This window comes from Scyliorhinus canicula, chromosome 8 (genome assembly GCF_902713615.1).
Source record: "Scyliorhinus canicula chromosome 8, sScyCan1.1, whole genome shotgun sequence".
NCBI classification, from domain to species: domain Eukaryota; kingdom Metazoa; phylum Chordata; class Chondrichthyes; order Carcharhiniformes; family Scyliorhinidae; genus Scyliorhinus; species Scyliorhinus canicula.
This window is the reverse complement of record NC_052153.1, coordinates 9,859,728-9,874,567: the sequence shown is the minus strand read 5'-3', so window position 1 is coordinate 9,874,567 and position 14,840 is coordinate 9,859,728. Positions and strand designations below refer to the sequence as shown.

At 47.0% G+C, this 14,840-nt stretch overlaps 1 protein-coding gene across 11 annotated transcripts in view; it reads left to right on the top strand.

The window, feature by feature from the left end:
• The window catches only part of LOC119970118 (protein shortage in chiasmata 1 ortholog-like), a 120,925-nt gene that overhangs the window by 76,229 nt on the left and 29,856 nt on the right, over positions 1–14,840 (top strand). For all 11 annotated transcript variants that reach the window (XR_005461544.1, XM_038804155.1, XM_038804154.1 and 8 more), the window contains 3 exons: positions 1,815–1,909; positions 2,373–2,612; positions 5,675–5,995. Coding sequence is in view for 10 of the 11 variants with exons in the window: in XM_038804155.1 (XP_038660083.1) it covers positions 1,815–1,909; positions 2,373–2,612; positions 5,675–5,995 (656 nt within the window). In the remaining variant the exon portion in view is untranslated. The remainder of the gene's footprint in view (positions 1–1,814; positions 1,910–2,372; positions 2,613–5,674; positions 5,996–14,840) is intronic.

Below are 14,840 nucleotides of genomic sequence, written 5' to 3'. Positions count from 1 at the left end.
AACCTGATGTCTTTCTGTAAAAAGGTTTTTTTTGTCTCATGGATGTTGCAAGGAAAGTTTAAGAGTTACTTATAGAGTACTGTATTCTTTGGGGGATTTATTGGTGTTGATAGTTGTTAAGATGTTTACTGTGGGTTTATAAAGTATTAACTGGTTTCATAAATAAACATTGTTTTAATTTAAAAGTACTGCAGATCTCTGTTGCTTCACACCTGTAAAGTAGGCCTGTGTGCTCCCCATAACCACAATTTATTAAAAGTTGTGGGTCAGGTGAACTCCATGATACACTATGGAGTTTTCTAAACCCTGGCCCAGGACAATGGGTAGGTGAATTGTGTCACTGATTGCACTGTGTTGGATGGACTGTCATGCATTATGAAGTGAGCTGGAATGATATCGCATACTAGTGATTTCACCTTTATCTTGTTGCAGCTGACCTGGCTAGTTCCACTTGGGGCTTCAGAATGGGTGTCCACAGTTTCAGCCATATCCTCTTTATCTTTAATAAGGCCATTCAAGCGGCATGGTGGCACAGTGATTAGCACTGCTGCCTCACAGGTCCAGGGACCCGGGTTCAATTCCAGCCTCGGGGTGACTGTATCGAGCTTGCATTTTCTCCCCATGTCTGCGTGGGTTTACTCCGGGTGCTCCGGTTTCCTCCCACAGTCCAAGATATGCAGGTTAGATGGATTGGCCATGCTACATTGCCCCTTAGTGTACAAAGGGTACGGGGATAGGGTGGAGGCATGGTCTCAGATGGGATGCTCTTTCCAAAGGCCGGTGCGGACTTGATAGGCCAAATGGCCTCCTTCTGCACTGTAAATTCTATGATTCTATGATCTATTTATGTGAGTGAGAGCACAGATCTGACGTGCTAAACTTCTACGGCTCAATTCAACTAATTGAAAATCAGGAGGGTTCTATGAAAGGTGGTCAATCCACTCTGCTAGATTATTGCACAAGTGATTAAAGTAAAAATCAGTCCTAGTATTTTTTTATAAATTTAGAATACCCAATTATTTTTTTTCCAATTAAGGGGCAATTTAGCGTGGCCAATCCACCTAACCAGTACATCTTTGGGTTGTGGGAGTGAAACCCATGCAGACGCGGGGAGAATGTGCAAACTCCATACGGACAGTGACCCAGCGCCAGGATTCGAACCCGAGTCCTCAGCGGCGTAGACCCAGTGCTAGCACAATGCACCGTGCTGCGCCCCTGTCCTTGTATGTTTTGACGTCTTTGTTAAGTTGAAGGCAGTCTCCCCTGGTAAAAGACTAAAAGGCAACATTTGGCATAAAGTTGGTTATATATAGTTGGATAGTTCCCGTAACAGCCTCCCCGAACAGGCGCCGGAATGTGGCGACTAGGGGCTTTTCACAGTAACTTCATTGAAGCCTACTCGTGACAATAAGCGATTTACATTTACATATATGGAGGGGGATTGAAGTTGGCATAAGAAGGACTTTCTTATGCACCCAGGTAATTTTTCTTCCCTTGTCTCAATGCAATGGTAAGAATAGCCTACTTTATGTGGAGGCTGAACTTCACTCAAGGAGTGGGGATGGCAATTTACCTAGATAATGCTATATTGAGTATTTTCTGTCATAAAAATCTTTTTGACAAATCTTTTAACAGTTCTGGTGTTTTCTGACATCTAGAGCTGACATATATGTAATCAGTTGCACAGTTTTATTCCGTATAGTTCATGATTTAATTCTGCATTCAATATTTTCAGTTTTTTAATTTATAAATTTCAAGAATCATCAGCACGTTGTGTGAACAAAAATGTCCTTGTTTTCTTCTCACTTTTTCAGTACAATTTTATCTGGGAAAACCAAGGATTTTCTGGAATTTCAGATATGGCAGTCAGAAAATTTCTACCGATCGTTTTCATCTCTGAGGTTGGGAGGTAAAGTTTACCAATCAATATATGTTGATGCAATGCCATATGATGCATAACCATTGGAATTTTGAGGCCTCTCTATTTTTATAGTATATATGGGCGGGATTCTCCGGCCGAGGTGAATGGAGTTCTCCATTGTGCGCAACTTGACCTGCCGTTCTTGGGGCGGACGTGGCGGGATAATCCAGCCCTGTATATTTAAATTTAGATAGGTAGATGAACAAGAATAACAGTGAGTATTACTTTAGCACCATTAATGTTGAATAACATGTTGCAGTACTTCAGCGGTGTGAAGAACATTTTGTAACGTAACAGGACTTTCACTCTTAACTTGGGAAACAAAAAATAATTCCGAAGAAAGCTAATTTCACAGATGCTAGAAATTACAACTTTTTATGGAATACTTTATTGCTGCTTTTCTTTTCTTTGTGAATGTAATACCAATAGTTCATTTTAATTTTTTTTGTAGAACCTCAGATACAGGAAGATGCTCTCCACCATGAATCAGTCTCTGAGCTGATTAAGCTGTTAAAGGCCTCTCCAGAGGAGCTGATGAGATCCCCAGTAAAAGGTTTATGGGGAGACTATATGAAAGCAACTGCAGTTCAGACAGACATGGTGGAGCAACTGGACGCAGGCCATGATGAAGTAGAAGAGCTGACTGCAAAACTTGAAGAATTTTTACCAGTCACCATAGTTCAGTTAGAGAGTACGTTCACTGGTAATATTCATTAAATCACTAGAAATATATATAATGAATCAGTGTTGAGATAAGTAAAAGCATGCATGAAAAGAGCATTTTATTATCACTTCTCCAATGTCTCAAAGTACTTTTCATTAGATTTCTTAATGACTGGATTTAGAGAATCGAGCAAAGTTTCATCTGAAAATATACCTCTATGGGGCTGGATTTTACTCCCCCACACCCCCCACCGGACATAGGGGAGTGTGTAAAATATGTCAGGTGGCTAGCCAAGTATCTTCCGCCACCCCTAACCCAATCCCCATATACAGGGGGGGGGGGGTATGCCATCCACTAGCCCTTAGACCTATTGAGACCCTTTAGTGGCCAATTATTGCTGGGCAGTGGCAAACGGGCAAGAAAGGTAAGGCTTTTTCTTAAAGACAATTTTTGTGAAAAGGCAGGAAGGAAGGGCGGGGCCATCAATTGCGGCACCCCCAAGATGTTGATCTCCTTTGTGCTTCCCCATTTGACCTCCAAAACCCACCTCTCTCCCTAGAATACTCAATTCCTCTTTGCCTTAAAAGCCCAGGACTTAACTGAAGTCCATCTTCGAGCTCAATGAGATTCCTTTGCGGTCCCAGCAGTGCGCTTTGCTGAGCTCTAGACTACTAAAGCTGAGCTCTTTGGGGTGGGATTTCCTCCCACTAAGGGGTAGAAATCCAACCGCCACGGTTGTTTTGGCAGCCCGAAGTGTGATACCACTGCTTGACACCCCCCCCCCCCCCCCCCCCCCCCCCCCCCCCCCCCACTTCCTGGTAGAATAATGTGAATCACGCAGTGGAGCCCGGGAACCTCATTCTAATACATTAGCATTCCATTAGCTTTTCTCCCCCTCATGGAATATTCACTGGGCGGCAGTGTGACCCATTTACAATGGGTCTACAAAAGCATGAACCTGGTGGCCTCATCTCTGAGGTAAGCGATCAGGCAGCCATGATTCACCAGGCTCTTCACTGCTCAGGGTTACCAGAGAGGACGTGCTTAACTCGGGGCCAGGGCTGGGGTCCAGACTCAATCTCGGGGGAGAGGAGGGACTCACTTGCAGGCCTGACCTTCCATTCATTTGAGGCACCCCTTGCTTTAAGGCTGGCATGCCGGCATCGCTTCCTATTTCCTCCTTTCTGGGTTGTGCTCAAATCACTACTGAGGGAGTGCCAGTCCTTAGTGGGAGCTGGAAAGTGGGTGAGAGGAGGTGAATACTGAGAGTCTACACTGGGGGTGACTGTGAGGTTCCTGGGTGGTGTCCCATGAGAGGCCAGACTACAAGGGCAGAATGGGGTTCTCAGGAATAGGGTGTGGTGCTCCTGTGTGACTCCGGGTGACTGTGCCCTCTCACGCCCGTTATGTTCGATTTTGTCCTGCGGGGATACAGTTTGGGTGGGATTATAGGCGGGAGTCTCGCCAGTTAAGATGATTAAAGAGTGACATGAGTGGGACTGGAGTGGGTGCAGGGATGTTGGGAGCAGAGTTGAGACTGGGGGGCACCAAGGTGGTTGGGGAGGGAGGGGGAAGAGGGCCTCATGAGGTTACTGGGTGAGAGATAATCTTGGAGGTGCAAGGAGTGGGTGAGGTGGTGCATTGAGATGCTGAAGGTGACAGACATACCCTGGTCGTGCGAAGAAGGTCATTCATTTTTTTTACAGCACTGCTGCCCCGTCGTTTTCTGCAGGGAGCTGGCACTCATTAAAGCTTCAATACCCTCCCAGGCACAGGTGGTCACCTTGCTGGTGGGCTACTGGCATGCTCTCCTGCACTCTTCACTGAACCAGAACCCTGGCTTGGCAGTAATGGTAGAGTGAAAGATATGCAGGGATTGAGATGGTGGTTGAGTACAATTCTGCTGCTGCTGATGGCCAACAGCACATCATGGATGCCCAGTCTTGAGTTGCTAGATATGTTCTGAATCTATCCCATTTAGCATGAGGGTATTGACACACAATACGATGTAGGGTATTCTCAGTGTGAAGACGGGACTTTGTCTTCACAAGCACTGTGCGGCATGCCTACCAATACTGCCATAGATGTATCTGCGGCAGGCAGGCTGGTGAGGATGAGATTTAGTATGTTTTTCCCTCTTGTTGGTTCCCTCACTACCTTTTGCAGACCCAGTCTAGCAGCTAACGTCCTTTAGGACTCAACCAGCCCAGTCAGTAATGCTGATACCAAGCCACCCTTGGTGATGGATATTGAAGTCCCCCACCCAGAGTACATTGCCACCCTTAGTGCTTCCTCCAAGTGGTTTTCAACATGCAGCTGACGGTGGACGGTACGTGGTAATCAGCAGGAGGTTGCCGGTTGGAGAGGATATACTCCGGAATGGTGATAGTGGTGTCTGGGACATTGTACGGCATGCTTCCATGAGTATGACGATGTCATGCTGTTGTTTGACTAGTCTGTGGGACAGCTCTCCCAATTTTGGCACAAGCTCCCAGATGTTAGTAAGGAGGACATTGCAGGTTTGACATGGCTGGGTTTGCCATTGTCATTTCCAGTACCGAGGTCGATGCCGGGTGGGCTGTCTGGTTTCTTTTTTTATTGACTTTGTGGAGTTTTGATACAACTGCATGGCTTGCTGGGCCATTTCAGAGGGCATTTAAGAGTCAACCACATTGCTGTGGATCTGGAGTCACATGAAGGCTAGACCAGGTGAGGACAGCAGATTTCCTTCCCTAAAGGACATTAGTGAACCTTCTGGGTTTTTCTTTTACGACAATCAACAATAGTTTCATGGTCATCATTAGACTTTTAATTCCAGATATTTATTGGATTCAATTTCCACCATCTACCTTGGTGGGATGTGAACCCGGGTCCCCAGAGTATTGCCCTGGGTCACCTGTCCAGTAACAATATCACTACACCATCACATTAGGCCTTGTGCAATGCTGCGTGACCTTCCTGCATTGCGAAAAGGCATCTAGACTCTTATGGTAACGTTAATGCATACATTTAGATGCATACCTATTAAGTTGAAGAAGTTAAATTTAAAGCCTATCATAAAAACAAATATCTCCCATTTTGTTTTACAGAATGTTCGGATAATGTAGCATTAATTTATGAGAATAGTAACACTTCCATTAAACCATACCCGGAAGAAAAAGAGACAACATATTCCTATGCACACCAAGAAATAAGTACAGAATATAAAACATTACCATTACAGTCACAACTACCAACCACTTCCCATAAGAGCTGCATTGATTCTGAAGATAGCTGCAACACCAGAATGAAAGTATATCAGGAAGACTGTGATCCTCTCAGCAATTTCATAATGCTACGATCCAAGCAGATTTCAACTCCTTGTCAGACAAAAAGTGACAATGAAAATCAGATGCCTGATCAGGTTCCTGGTAATTTTGTACATGGTTTTCTCCCATTTTAATTCAACAAATGATTAACTAATTCTACTTTTTGAATCATGAAATTAAAATAGTGAGTAGAATGGGCCTTTGTATTGTATTGTATTACATGATAATGCTGCATAGCTCAATGATTACTTTTAACTTAGCACGCGATTCAGTGACCCCGTTGTGATGAACGGTACCTGACCTTTAATACCTTGCCCCTTTAAGAGGCTTGGAACCCTGGGGGACTCAGCCTCTGGCTACGCCCTCAGGAAACGGTATATAGGATAAGGCTCCATGTGGTGAGCACACTTCTCTCGGATGCTGTTCAGTTCTCTGTAGATTAAAGCCTTTTGATTACCGACCTCGCTCTCACGTCGTAATTGAGGGTGCCTCACCTGTTTAATGGTGAATCATGTGAGAGCCCCAAATCGGGCTTCATGTCAGGTGCTCGGCTGATCGCGAGTCATCTGACTCACTCTGCCCGGCGCGATCTGGATCTCACCCTCGCTGGGCAAGATCCAGGGGCGGAATTCTCCGACCCCCCGCAGGGTTGGGGAATCGCCCGGGGCCGGCGTTAATCCCGCCCCCGCCGTGGCCGGAATTCTCCGCCACCTGGGAATCGGTGGGAGCGGGAATCACGCCCCGCCGATCGGCGTACCCCCGCGGCGATTCTTCGGCCCATGATGGGCCGAAGTCCCGCCGCTGACAGGCCAATCCCACCGACGTTGTTTAAACCAACTCTGTGCCGGCGGGGGTGGCGGCGCGAGCGTGCCCCCGGGGTCCTGGGGGGGGGAGGGGGGGCGCGGGGCGATCGGACCCCGGGGGTTCCCCCACGGTGGCCTGGCTCGCGATCAGGGCCCACCGATTGGCGGGCGGACCAGTGCCGTGGGGGCACTCTTTTTCTTCTGCCGCCACCACGGCCTCCACCATGGCGGAGGCTGAAGAGACCCCCTCCACTGCGCATGCGCCGGTGGTGACGTCAGCGGCTGCTGACACTCCGGCGCATGCACGGAGCGGCGAAGGCCTTTCAGCCAGCCCCGACGCCGGGCGGCATAGCGCCAAAGGCCGTTGGCGCCAGGCGGAGCGGGAGCCACTCCGGCGCGGGCCTAGCCCCGAAATGTGCGGAGAATTCCGCACCTTTGGGGAGGCCCGACGCCGGAGTGGTTGGCGCCACTCCGCTATGCCGGGACCCCCCGCCCCGCCGGGTAGGGGAGAATTTCGCCCCAGATCTTAATAATTAAATGAGCCATTTAAGTACTGGTCCACACAAACGTGGACCGGGCATAACAGGACCTGGAGGGGGTCTCCCAGGCCATTGGAGACCCCCTGGGTGGTCAGGGACAGGGCAGAGTGTCACCCTGGCACTCCACCTGGCACCTTGGCTCAGGCAGCCTGGCATCCTGGTACTGCCACTGTGGCAGTGCCAGGGTTTCTGGGTGGCATTACCAGTGGGCCAGTGGTATTGCCAGGGTGCTAGGCTGGCAGTGCCAGGTTGACACTGCTAGGGGTCAGGCTCAGGCCTTGCTAATTGGGGGGGAAGGTTCCCAGTGGCCACCCCAAGATTTGGGAGATGAGGGAGGTCAATAAAATGGGGGGGGGGGGGGAGAGGAGGGGAAATAATCGGGGCTGCTGGACAAAATGGCGTCCCGATCTGCAAGAATCCTTTTCTGCAGGTGAGCTTCAACTCGCCGGCAGGAAATCCCTCTAAGTGCGGCCTCGGTGGAGAGAAACTCCCCGCGTCCAAAAAGACGTCAAGGTGCCGTTGGATAGCGGAATGTTTCTTGGCGCTGCAGGCACAAAGAAGCACCCCACTAAACACGCCCAACAGCGGACTTTGTTTGAAGTCCGCTGAATCATGCCCTTAATCTTTCTTTTGGACAACTGCTAGAGACTTGTAGTTTCCAGTTAGTCACAGTCATAACAATTTACACCAACTATTACAGTCTAGTCCCAAGTAAAGAAACTAATCTGTAATTTAAATTTAAAAGAATGTTGAGCACTTTAAGAAAAGACTTTTGGATGGATGCTCCATCAGACTCTTATTGTTGTATCATATTCGGCAAAGTGGCTCTCAAGCCTGCCTGAAGTCTTTAATTTGAGGTTGAATAGCATTTTCTGTGGTGACAGTTATGAGCTGTGTGATGGAAGGTTGCGAGAAGCAGATTAGTATTGTCAACAGGATATGTCAGGCATATGAAACATTGCAACTTTCTGTGCTTTAGTGGGGAAGTTCTTTTTTTTTTTTTTTCTTTTTTTTATAAATTTAGATTAGCCAATTATTTTTTCCAATTAAGGGGCAATTTAGCGTGGCCAATCCACCTACTCTGCACATTTTTGGGTTGTGGGGGCGAAACCCACGCAGACACGGGGAGAATGTGCAAACTCCACACGGACAGTGACCCAGAGCCGGGATCGAACCTGGGACCTCAGCGCCGTGAGGCGGTTGTGCTAACCACTAGGCCACCGTGCTGCCCTAGTGGGGAAGTTCTAAGGGGATGCTAGGTTCCTCTGTATGGATGAAGGAAAGTCCTGCCTTGGCCCAACTTACAACTCCTGCTCTAGTTCCCATAATCATTAAATGGCACAGAGAGGCCAGAACAAAGAACAAAAAAAAACAAAGAAAATTACAGCACAGGAACAGGCCCTTTGGCCCTCCCAGCCTGCGCCGATCCAGATCAGGGATCTAAGAAGAGACTGGGAAAATCCATATGTTTGTTCTGTGGTTCTTATTAGCTCTCACATAAAGTTTCTGCGATCGTCCATCCTCTGTTGTTATGAGGAGACATTTGAAGCTCTGTTTCGCCACAAACTCAGAAACATACCTACCAGCCTCAACAATAGCAGCAGAGATAACACTTTGCTGTTCTTTTTGTAGTGGAGGATTTTACTGACAGTATGGAGATTAATGTATCTGTCACTCTCCTTATGATGTACCTAAAATACGGGAAGCATGGTGGCGCAGTGGTCCGCCGAGGACCTGGTTTTGATCCTGGCCTCGGGTAACTATCCATGTGGAGTTTGCGCATTCTCCCTGTGTCTGCGTGGATGTCACCCCCACAACCCAAAAGGATGTGCAGGGTAGGTGAATTGGCCACGGTAAATTGCCCCTTAATTGGGAAAAAAAATTGGGCACTCTAAATCTACTTCAAAAAAAAGAAAAAAAATGATGTTCCTAAAATAGCAAAATAATTATTCCAATAACATGATCCCTGTTTAGTTTGGGTTCTGTCAGGGTTATTCATGGACAAAAGAGCTAAATTCCAAAGAAGGTGAGTGATTTCCCTTGGCACAAAGGCAGCATTTGACTGAGTGTGGCATCAAAGAGCCCGAGTAAAGTTGAAGTCAATGGAAATCAGGGGAAAGCTGACTACTGGAGTGAAATCTAGCACAAAGGAAGATGGTTTGAGGCCGATCATCTCAGTTGCAGGACATCACTGCAGGAATTCCTCAGGGTCGTGTCCTAGGCCCAACCTTCTTTAGCACCTTCATCAATGACCTTCCCTCCATCATAAGGTCAGAAGTGGAACGTTCATTGATGATTACAGAGTGTTAATTTCCATCCGCAATTCCTCAGATATTGAAGCAGCTTGTACCCGCAGCAAGACTTGAACAACATTCAGGCTTCGGTTAGTAAGTGAAAAGTAACATTCCTGCCACACAAGTGCCAGTAATGACCATCTCCAACAAGAGGGAGTCTAACCATCTTGACATCCATATAATAATCTTTATTAGTGTCACAAGTAGGCTTACATTAACACTGCAATGAAGTTACTGTGAAAATCCCCTCGTCGCCGTACCACGCGCCTGTTCGGCACACTGAGGGAGAATTCAGAATGCCCAATTCACCTAACAAGCACGTCTTTTGGGACTTATGGGAGGAAACCGGAGCACCCGGAGGAAACCAATGCAGACACAGGGAGAAAGTGCAGACTCCGCACAGACAGTGATCTAAGTCAGGAATCGAACCTGGGTCCCTGGCGCTGTGAAGCAACAGTGCTAACCACGGTGCTACCGTGCTGCCCAACAGGATTACTAATACTGAATCTCCTCATATGAACCTCCTTGGGATTACCATTGACGAGAAACTTAACTGGATGAGCCTTGAACGCTGTAGCTGCAAAAGCAGGTCAAAGGCTGGGTATTCTGCAGCAAGTATCTCAGCTCCTAACTTCCCAAAGTCTTTCTACCAACCACATCAACACAAGTCTGGATGCGATGGGATACAAAAGCAAAATACTGCAGATGCTGGAAATCTGAAACAAAAATAGAAAATACTGGAAACACTCAGCAGGTCTGGCAGCATCTGTGGAGAGAGAAGCAGTTAATTGTTCAGGTCAAGGACCTATCTTCAAAACTGGGATACAATACTCTCCATTTGCAACTCCAACAACACTCAAGAAACTTGACACCATCCAAGGAAATCCATTTAAATAGCATCCCACCCACTACCTATGTTCACTTGCTGCACCGCTGGTAGACTGTAGTTTGTGATACATGTAGGAATTTCAGATATATTGTATCATATGTAATTGGTGCAGTAAGGGTTAAACGCCTGTGTTAGTGTCTGACTGTTTCAGCCATGTTTTTAAAAATCCTGGTTTGAAAGGCAGCAGACAACCATAGATTTGAGCCAGGGAAATGGGATGGAAATTTTCGGAGACGAGAGGAGAAAGGAATTAGGAAACTAAAAGATTTATTTCTTGGGAGTTGGTTTGCAGGATTGAAGGAGCTGGGAGCCAAGTATGGGCTGGAGTAGGAGGAAATATTTAGAAACATGCAGGTTCAAGACTTTGCCAGAAAGGAGATACAGAGTTTCCCAGTAGAGCCGGGTTCCACATTGCTGGAGGAGGTGCGGACGACATGGGGACTGGAGAAGGGGGTAGTATCGGCGATTTATGGGGCTATTTTGGAAGAAGAGAAGTAACCGCTGGAAGGGATCAAAGCAAAGTGTGAGGAAGAGTTGGGAGAGGATATGGAGGAGAGGTTCTGGTCTGAGGTGCTCCGGAGGGCGAACGCCTCCACCTCGTGTGCGAGGTTGGCGCTGATACAGTTGAAGGTGGTAAGGTGGTATATAGAGCATATCTTACAAAGGCGAGGGTGAGCCGGCTCTTTGAGGCGGTAGGAGATGGGTGTGAACGTTGTGTGTGTGTGTGTGTGTGTGGGGGGGGGGTGGGAGGGCGCAAACCCCATTCATATGTTTTGGTCCTGTCCAAAACTGAAGGATTACTGAAAGGAGGTTTTTAGGGTAATCTATGAAGTGGTGCATGTGAAACTGGACCCGGGCCCTTGGGAGGCCATATTCAGGGTGTCGGACCAGCCGGGGTTGGAAACGGGTGTGGAGGCAGATGTTGTAGCCTTTGCCTCGTTGATCGCCCGAAGGCGGATCCTGTTAGGGTGGAGATCAACCTCTCCACCCTGTGCCCTGGCGTGGCAGGGGGACCTGCTGGAATTCTTGATTCTTGAGAAGGTCAAATTTGAACGGAGGGTAAGGTTGGAGCGGTTCTACAACTCATGGGCGTTATTCATTATGCACTTTCGAGAATTGGATTACATCAAACATTAGGGGTGGGGGTCTGGAAGGGTTGGGGGGAGGGGGACTGAATGTGTTAATGGTGACTATGGGTGATTCCTGATTCCTTTTTATTATTTGTTTATGTTAACATGTGGGCTAATGTTTGGGGGTTTGGTGGGAGGATGGGATCGTTGTTATTGATATGGGGATTGACATTGCATTTGTTACTGATTATTGTTTATTGCTGGATGTAAATTTGGGAGAAAATCTGAAACAGGAGGAGAATAAAAATATATTTTAAAAAAAAAGAAAGGCAGCAGAGACTTTTTGGAGACAGAGGTGCAATTAAAGCAGCATAAAAGTAAGATCATAATTCATTCCAGCCATCGATACTGTCTGCTGAAGTTGGGCTAATGGAATTTTGTTTATATTAAGAGGGTTCCCTAGTATGTAGATAATTGGTGACATTGTATTAGTTTTAGTAAGATGATGTAGTTAATGGGAGTAGCCAGTGTGAAAGCAGTCGGGTGTTGAGGTTGCACCATGAGAAGTTTAGTTTTAGATTGGGATCTGAACAAACAAGAAGCTGTGCTCTCAATACAGTTCAGTTAAAGATCTGTCAGTGAGCAGACTAGCAGTTTCTGAAGAAACAGTCAGTTAAAGGTTTGTTTCTGGACAGATTAGCAGCTTTTCACAAAGTAGCCGAGGTAAAAAGATTTTGCCTGTGAATAGAACAGCAGTTTCTAGAAAGGCTGGCAGTTTAAACAGTAGTTTTAGAGAGGCAAAGTGGTTTATCCAAGGCATCTCTGTTAAGCATGTATTCTTGAGTCTGCCAATTGGATTTGAAAGTGGATTGTGACCTGAAATGGTGAAGGGGGTGTCCTGAGATGAGACTTCTTATAACTGAATAGCTAGGATAATACTAGAATAGTTCTACACAAGTTAGTTTATTAAGGATTGAGATTAATCATAGAAAGTACACCCAGTAATCATTATTAGCCATTAAACCTGTATTTTAGGACATAACAGTGATAATCATGTAAACTCTAGCTAGAAGCAATGGACACAATGCATGATGGGATTTAGGCTAGCAAGCTTGCCCATGCTTTTGAGACACATGAGAAGTGTGGCCCCAATATCGTGTCTGAAGCAATCCATGCAGTAAAGAGGAAGCCAGTTCTGGTATCCTGCCCCTGGATGGACAATGAGTTGGACAGGAATTGACTGCGATATCAGGATGGGAGTATCTGAAAAACAGCTTCAGAATGGACACGAGATCCTGGTAAACAACAGGTGACAGGATGGGGTTAAATCATGAGCTGGTCACAATTTTACTGGATAATATGGAAGTGACAGCTTCAAGGATTGGATCAAGTCCTGCTGGGGTGGGCTATTGATTTTTGGGAAATCATATAATTGATGTGTTTTTATCAGTGTTTAGCAGGTCAATTTTGGCATGTATCTCTCGTGTACACGAAACCAAGCTTCGGATAATAAAGCCGTCTTATCCAGGTTGTTGTGTCTGTTACTCTCTGTGTTAAGTTGAGCCATAACCACAGGGGAGAACCCCGCGTGAAAGCTGACTCAATATACAGGCCTTGAGAACGCTCTTACAGATGGGTTTTGTTTTGAGTGGCGATAAAGATAGCAGTTAAGGGTTGCAAGCTAGTTGCCTTTATGATGTCGAAGTTAGCAAGACTGTGTTAGTAATAACGTTTGTTTTAATATACCGTATTGTGTCTGAATCACTCCTGGAGCGAAGTATCCTTTCCTCATAGTCTTACAAATTCAATAAAATATTGTGGTTTCTGTCCGGTATCCTAGAAACTGTTGGGTTCTGGTCCCGGATTGTAATAGGTTGTTGTGCGGACCATCTACAAGATGCATTTCCTGCAACCGGCCAAAGCTTCTGTAGTAGCACATTTTAAACCTGCGCTGAAGAACAGGAACAGTAGGTGCATGGAAACACCACCACCGCCAAGTTCCCAAGCCATACAACATCCTGACTTGCCAATATATCACCATCCTCGTCACTAGATAGCAATCGTGGAACTTCCTCCCTAACAATGCTGTGGGTATATCTGTGCTGGGACTTTCCCCATGTTGGGACTTGCATCTGGATGACCCAGAAGAGGACAAGGATGAGGCTGAGATACAGCGGAACTACTTGGCAGTGTCCCAGATGGCCCCATTCGCATTCTGATACCAGTTAATGGTCATATGCTCCAGATGGAGCTGAACACATGTGCCGCCGTTTCAGTAGTGGTGCAGGGCATGTTTGACCTTATCAAGCAAGGAGTGCATACTTTGTCTTTGGTCGACATGGAGGCTCGTTTGGTCAGTTGTACACGGAACGGCTGAATATCGTGGGGTTCACCCTCACGTGGGTGGTTTACGGGCACCAGTCAGTGCGCCTTCCTTCGATTGTTGTGAAAGGAAATTATCTTAGCCTAATGAGCCGCGATTGGCACACCAGCTGCAGTTGGATTGGGAGCATGTCCTCCAAGTGGGTTCTGGTGGTATGTGTAGTGAGCAAATTCCCGGAGGTTTTCCAGCCTGGGTTGGGTACCATTGAAGTGGCCGTGGCCAATTTCCAGGTGGACCCGGAAGCCCAGCCCTGATATTTTTGTGCCCGTCCAGTTCCTTACACTATAGTGGAAAAGGTTGAGACCAAACTTCAGTTTTTGGAAGGTTTGGGCATTATCCGGCCAGTACATTTCACTGATTGGGCAGAGTTGATGGTCCCCGTAATGTAGACGGATAAGTCAGTCCCCTCTACGGAGACTATAAATTGATAGTGAACACGGCTTTGAGGAAGGACCGTCACCCTTTAGCGGCAACATTGGCAGGTGGCTGTACATTCACAAAGTTGGACATGAACAACACTTATCTACAGCTGGAGTTCGATGAAGCCTAATGGAAGTACATCACAATTAACACGCACAAAGGACCAAGAGCATACCCGGCTTCCGTTCGGAGTCTCCTCCGCGTCATGGAGAACACCCTACGTGGATTGCTGCGCGTTGCGGTTCACCTCGACAATGTGTTAATCACAGGGCCCATGGAACACAAACAGTTGCGGAACTTCGAGGAGGTGTTGAAACGGTTATCCGAATATGTGGTCTGCCTGCGCCGTGCAAAGTGCGCATTCCACGCAAAAGAAGTGCTATATTTGGGATATCCGGTGGACCGGCATGACCTGCACCCGGTTGCCGAAAAGGTGCGGGCGATTAAGAGGGCTCCGCTCCGCGAGATGCCACAGAATTTCACTCTTACGTGCAAAAATTGCCAGTTTGACACATTGGCAGTGCCAGGGTGTCACCCTGCCCAGAGAGC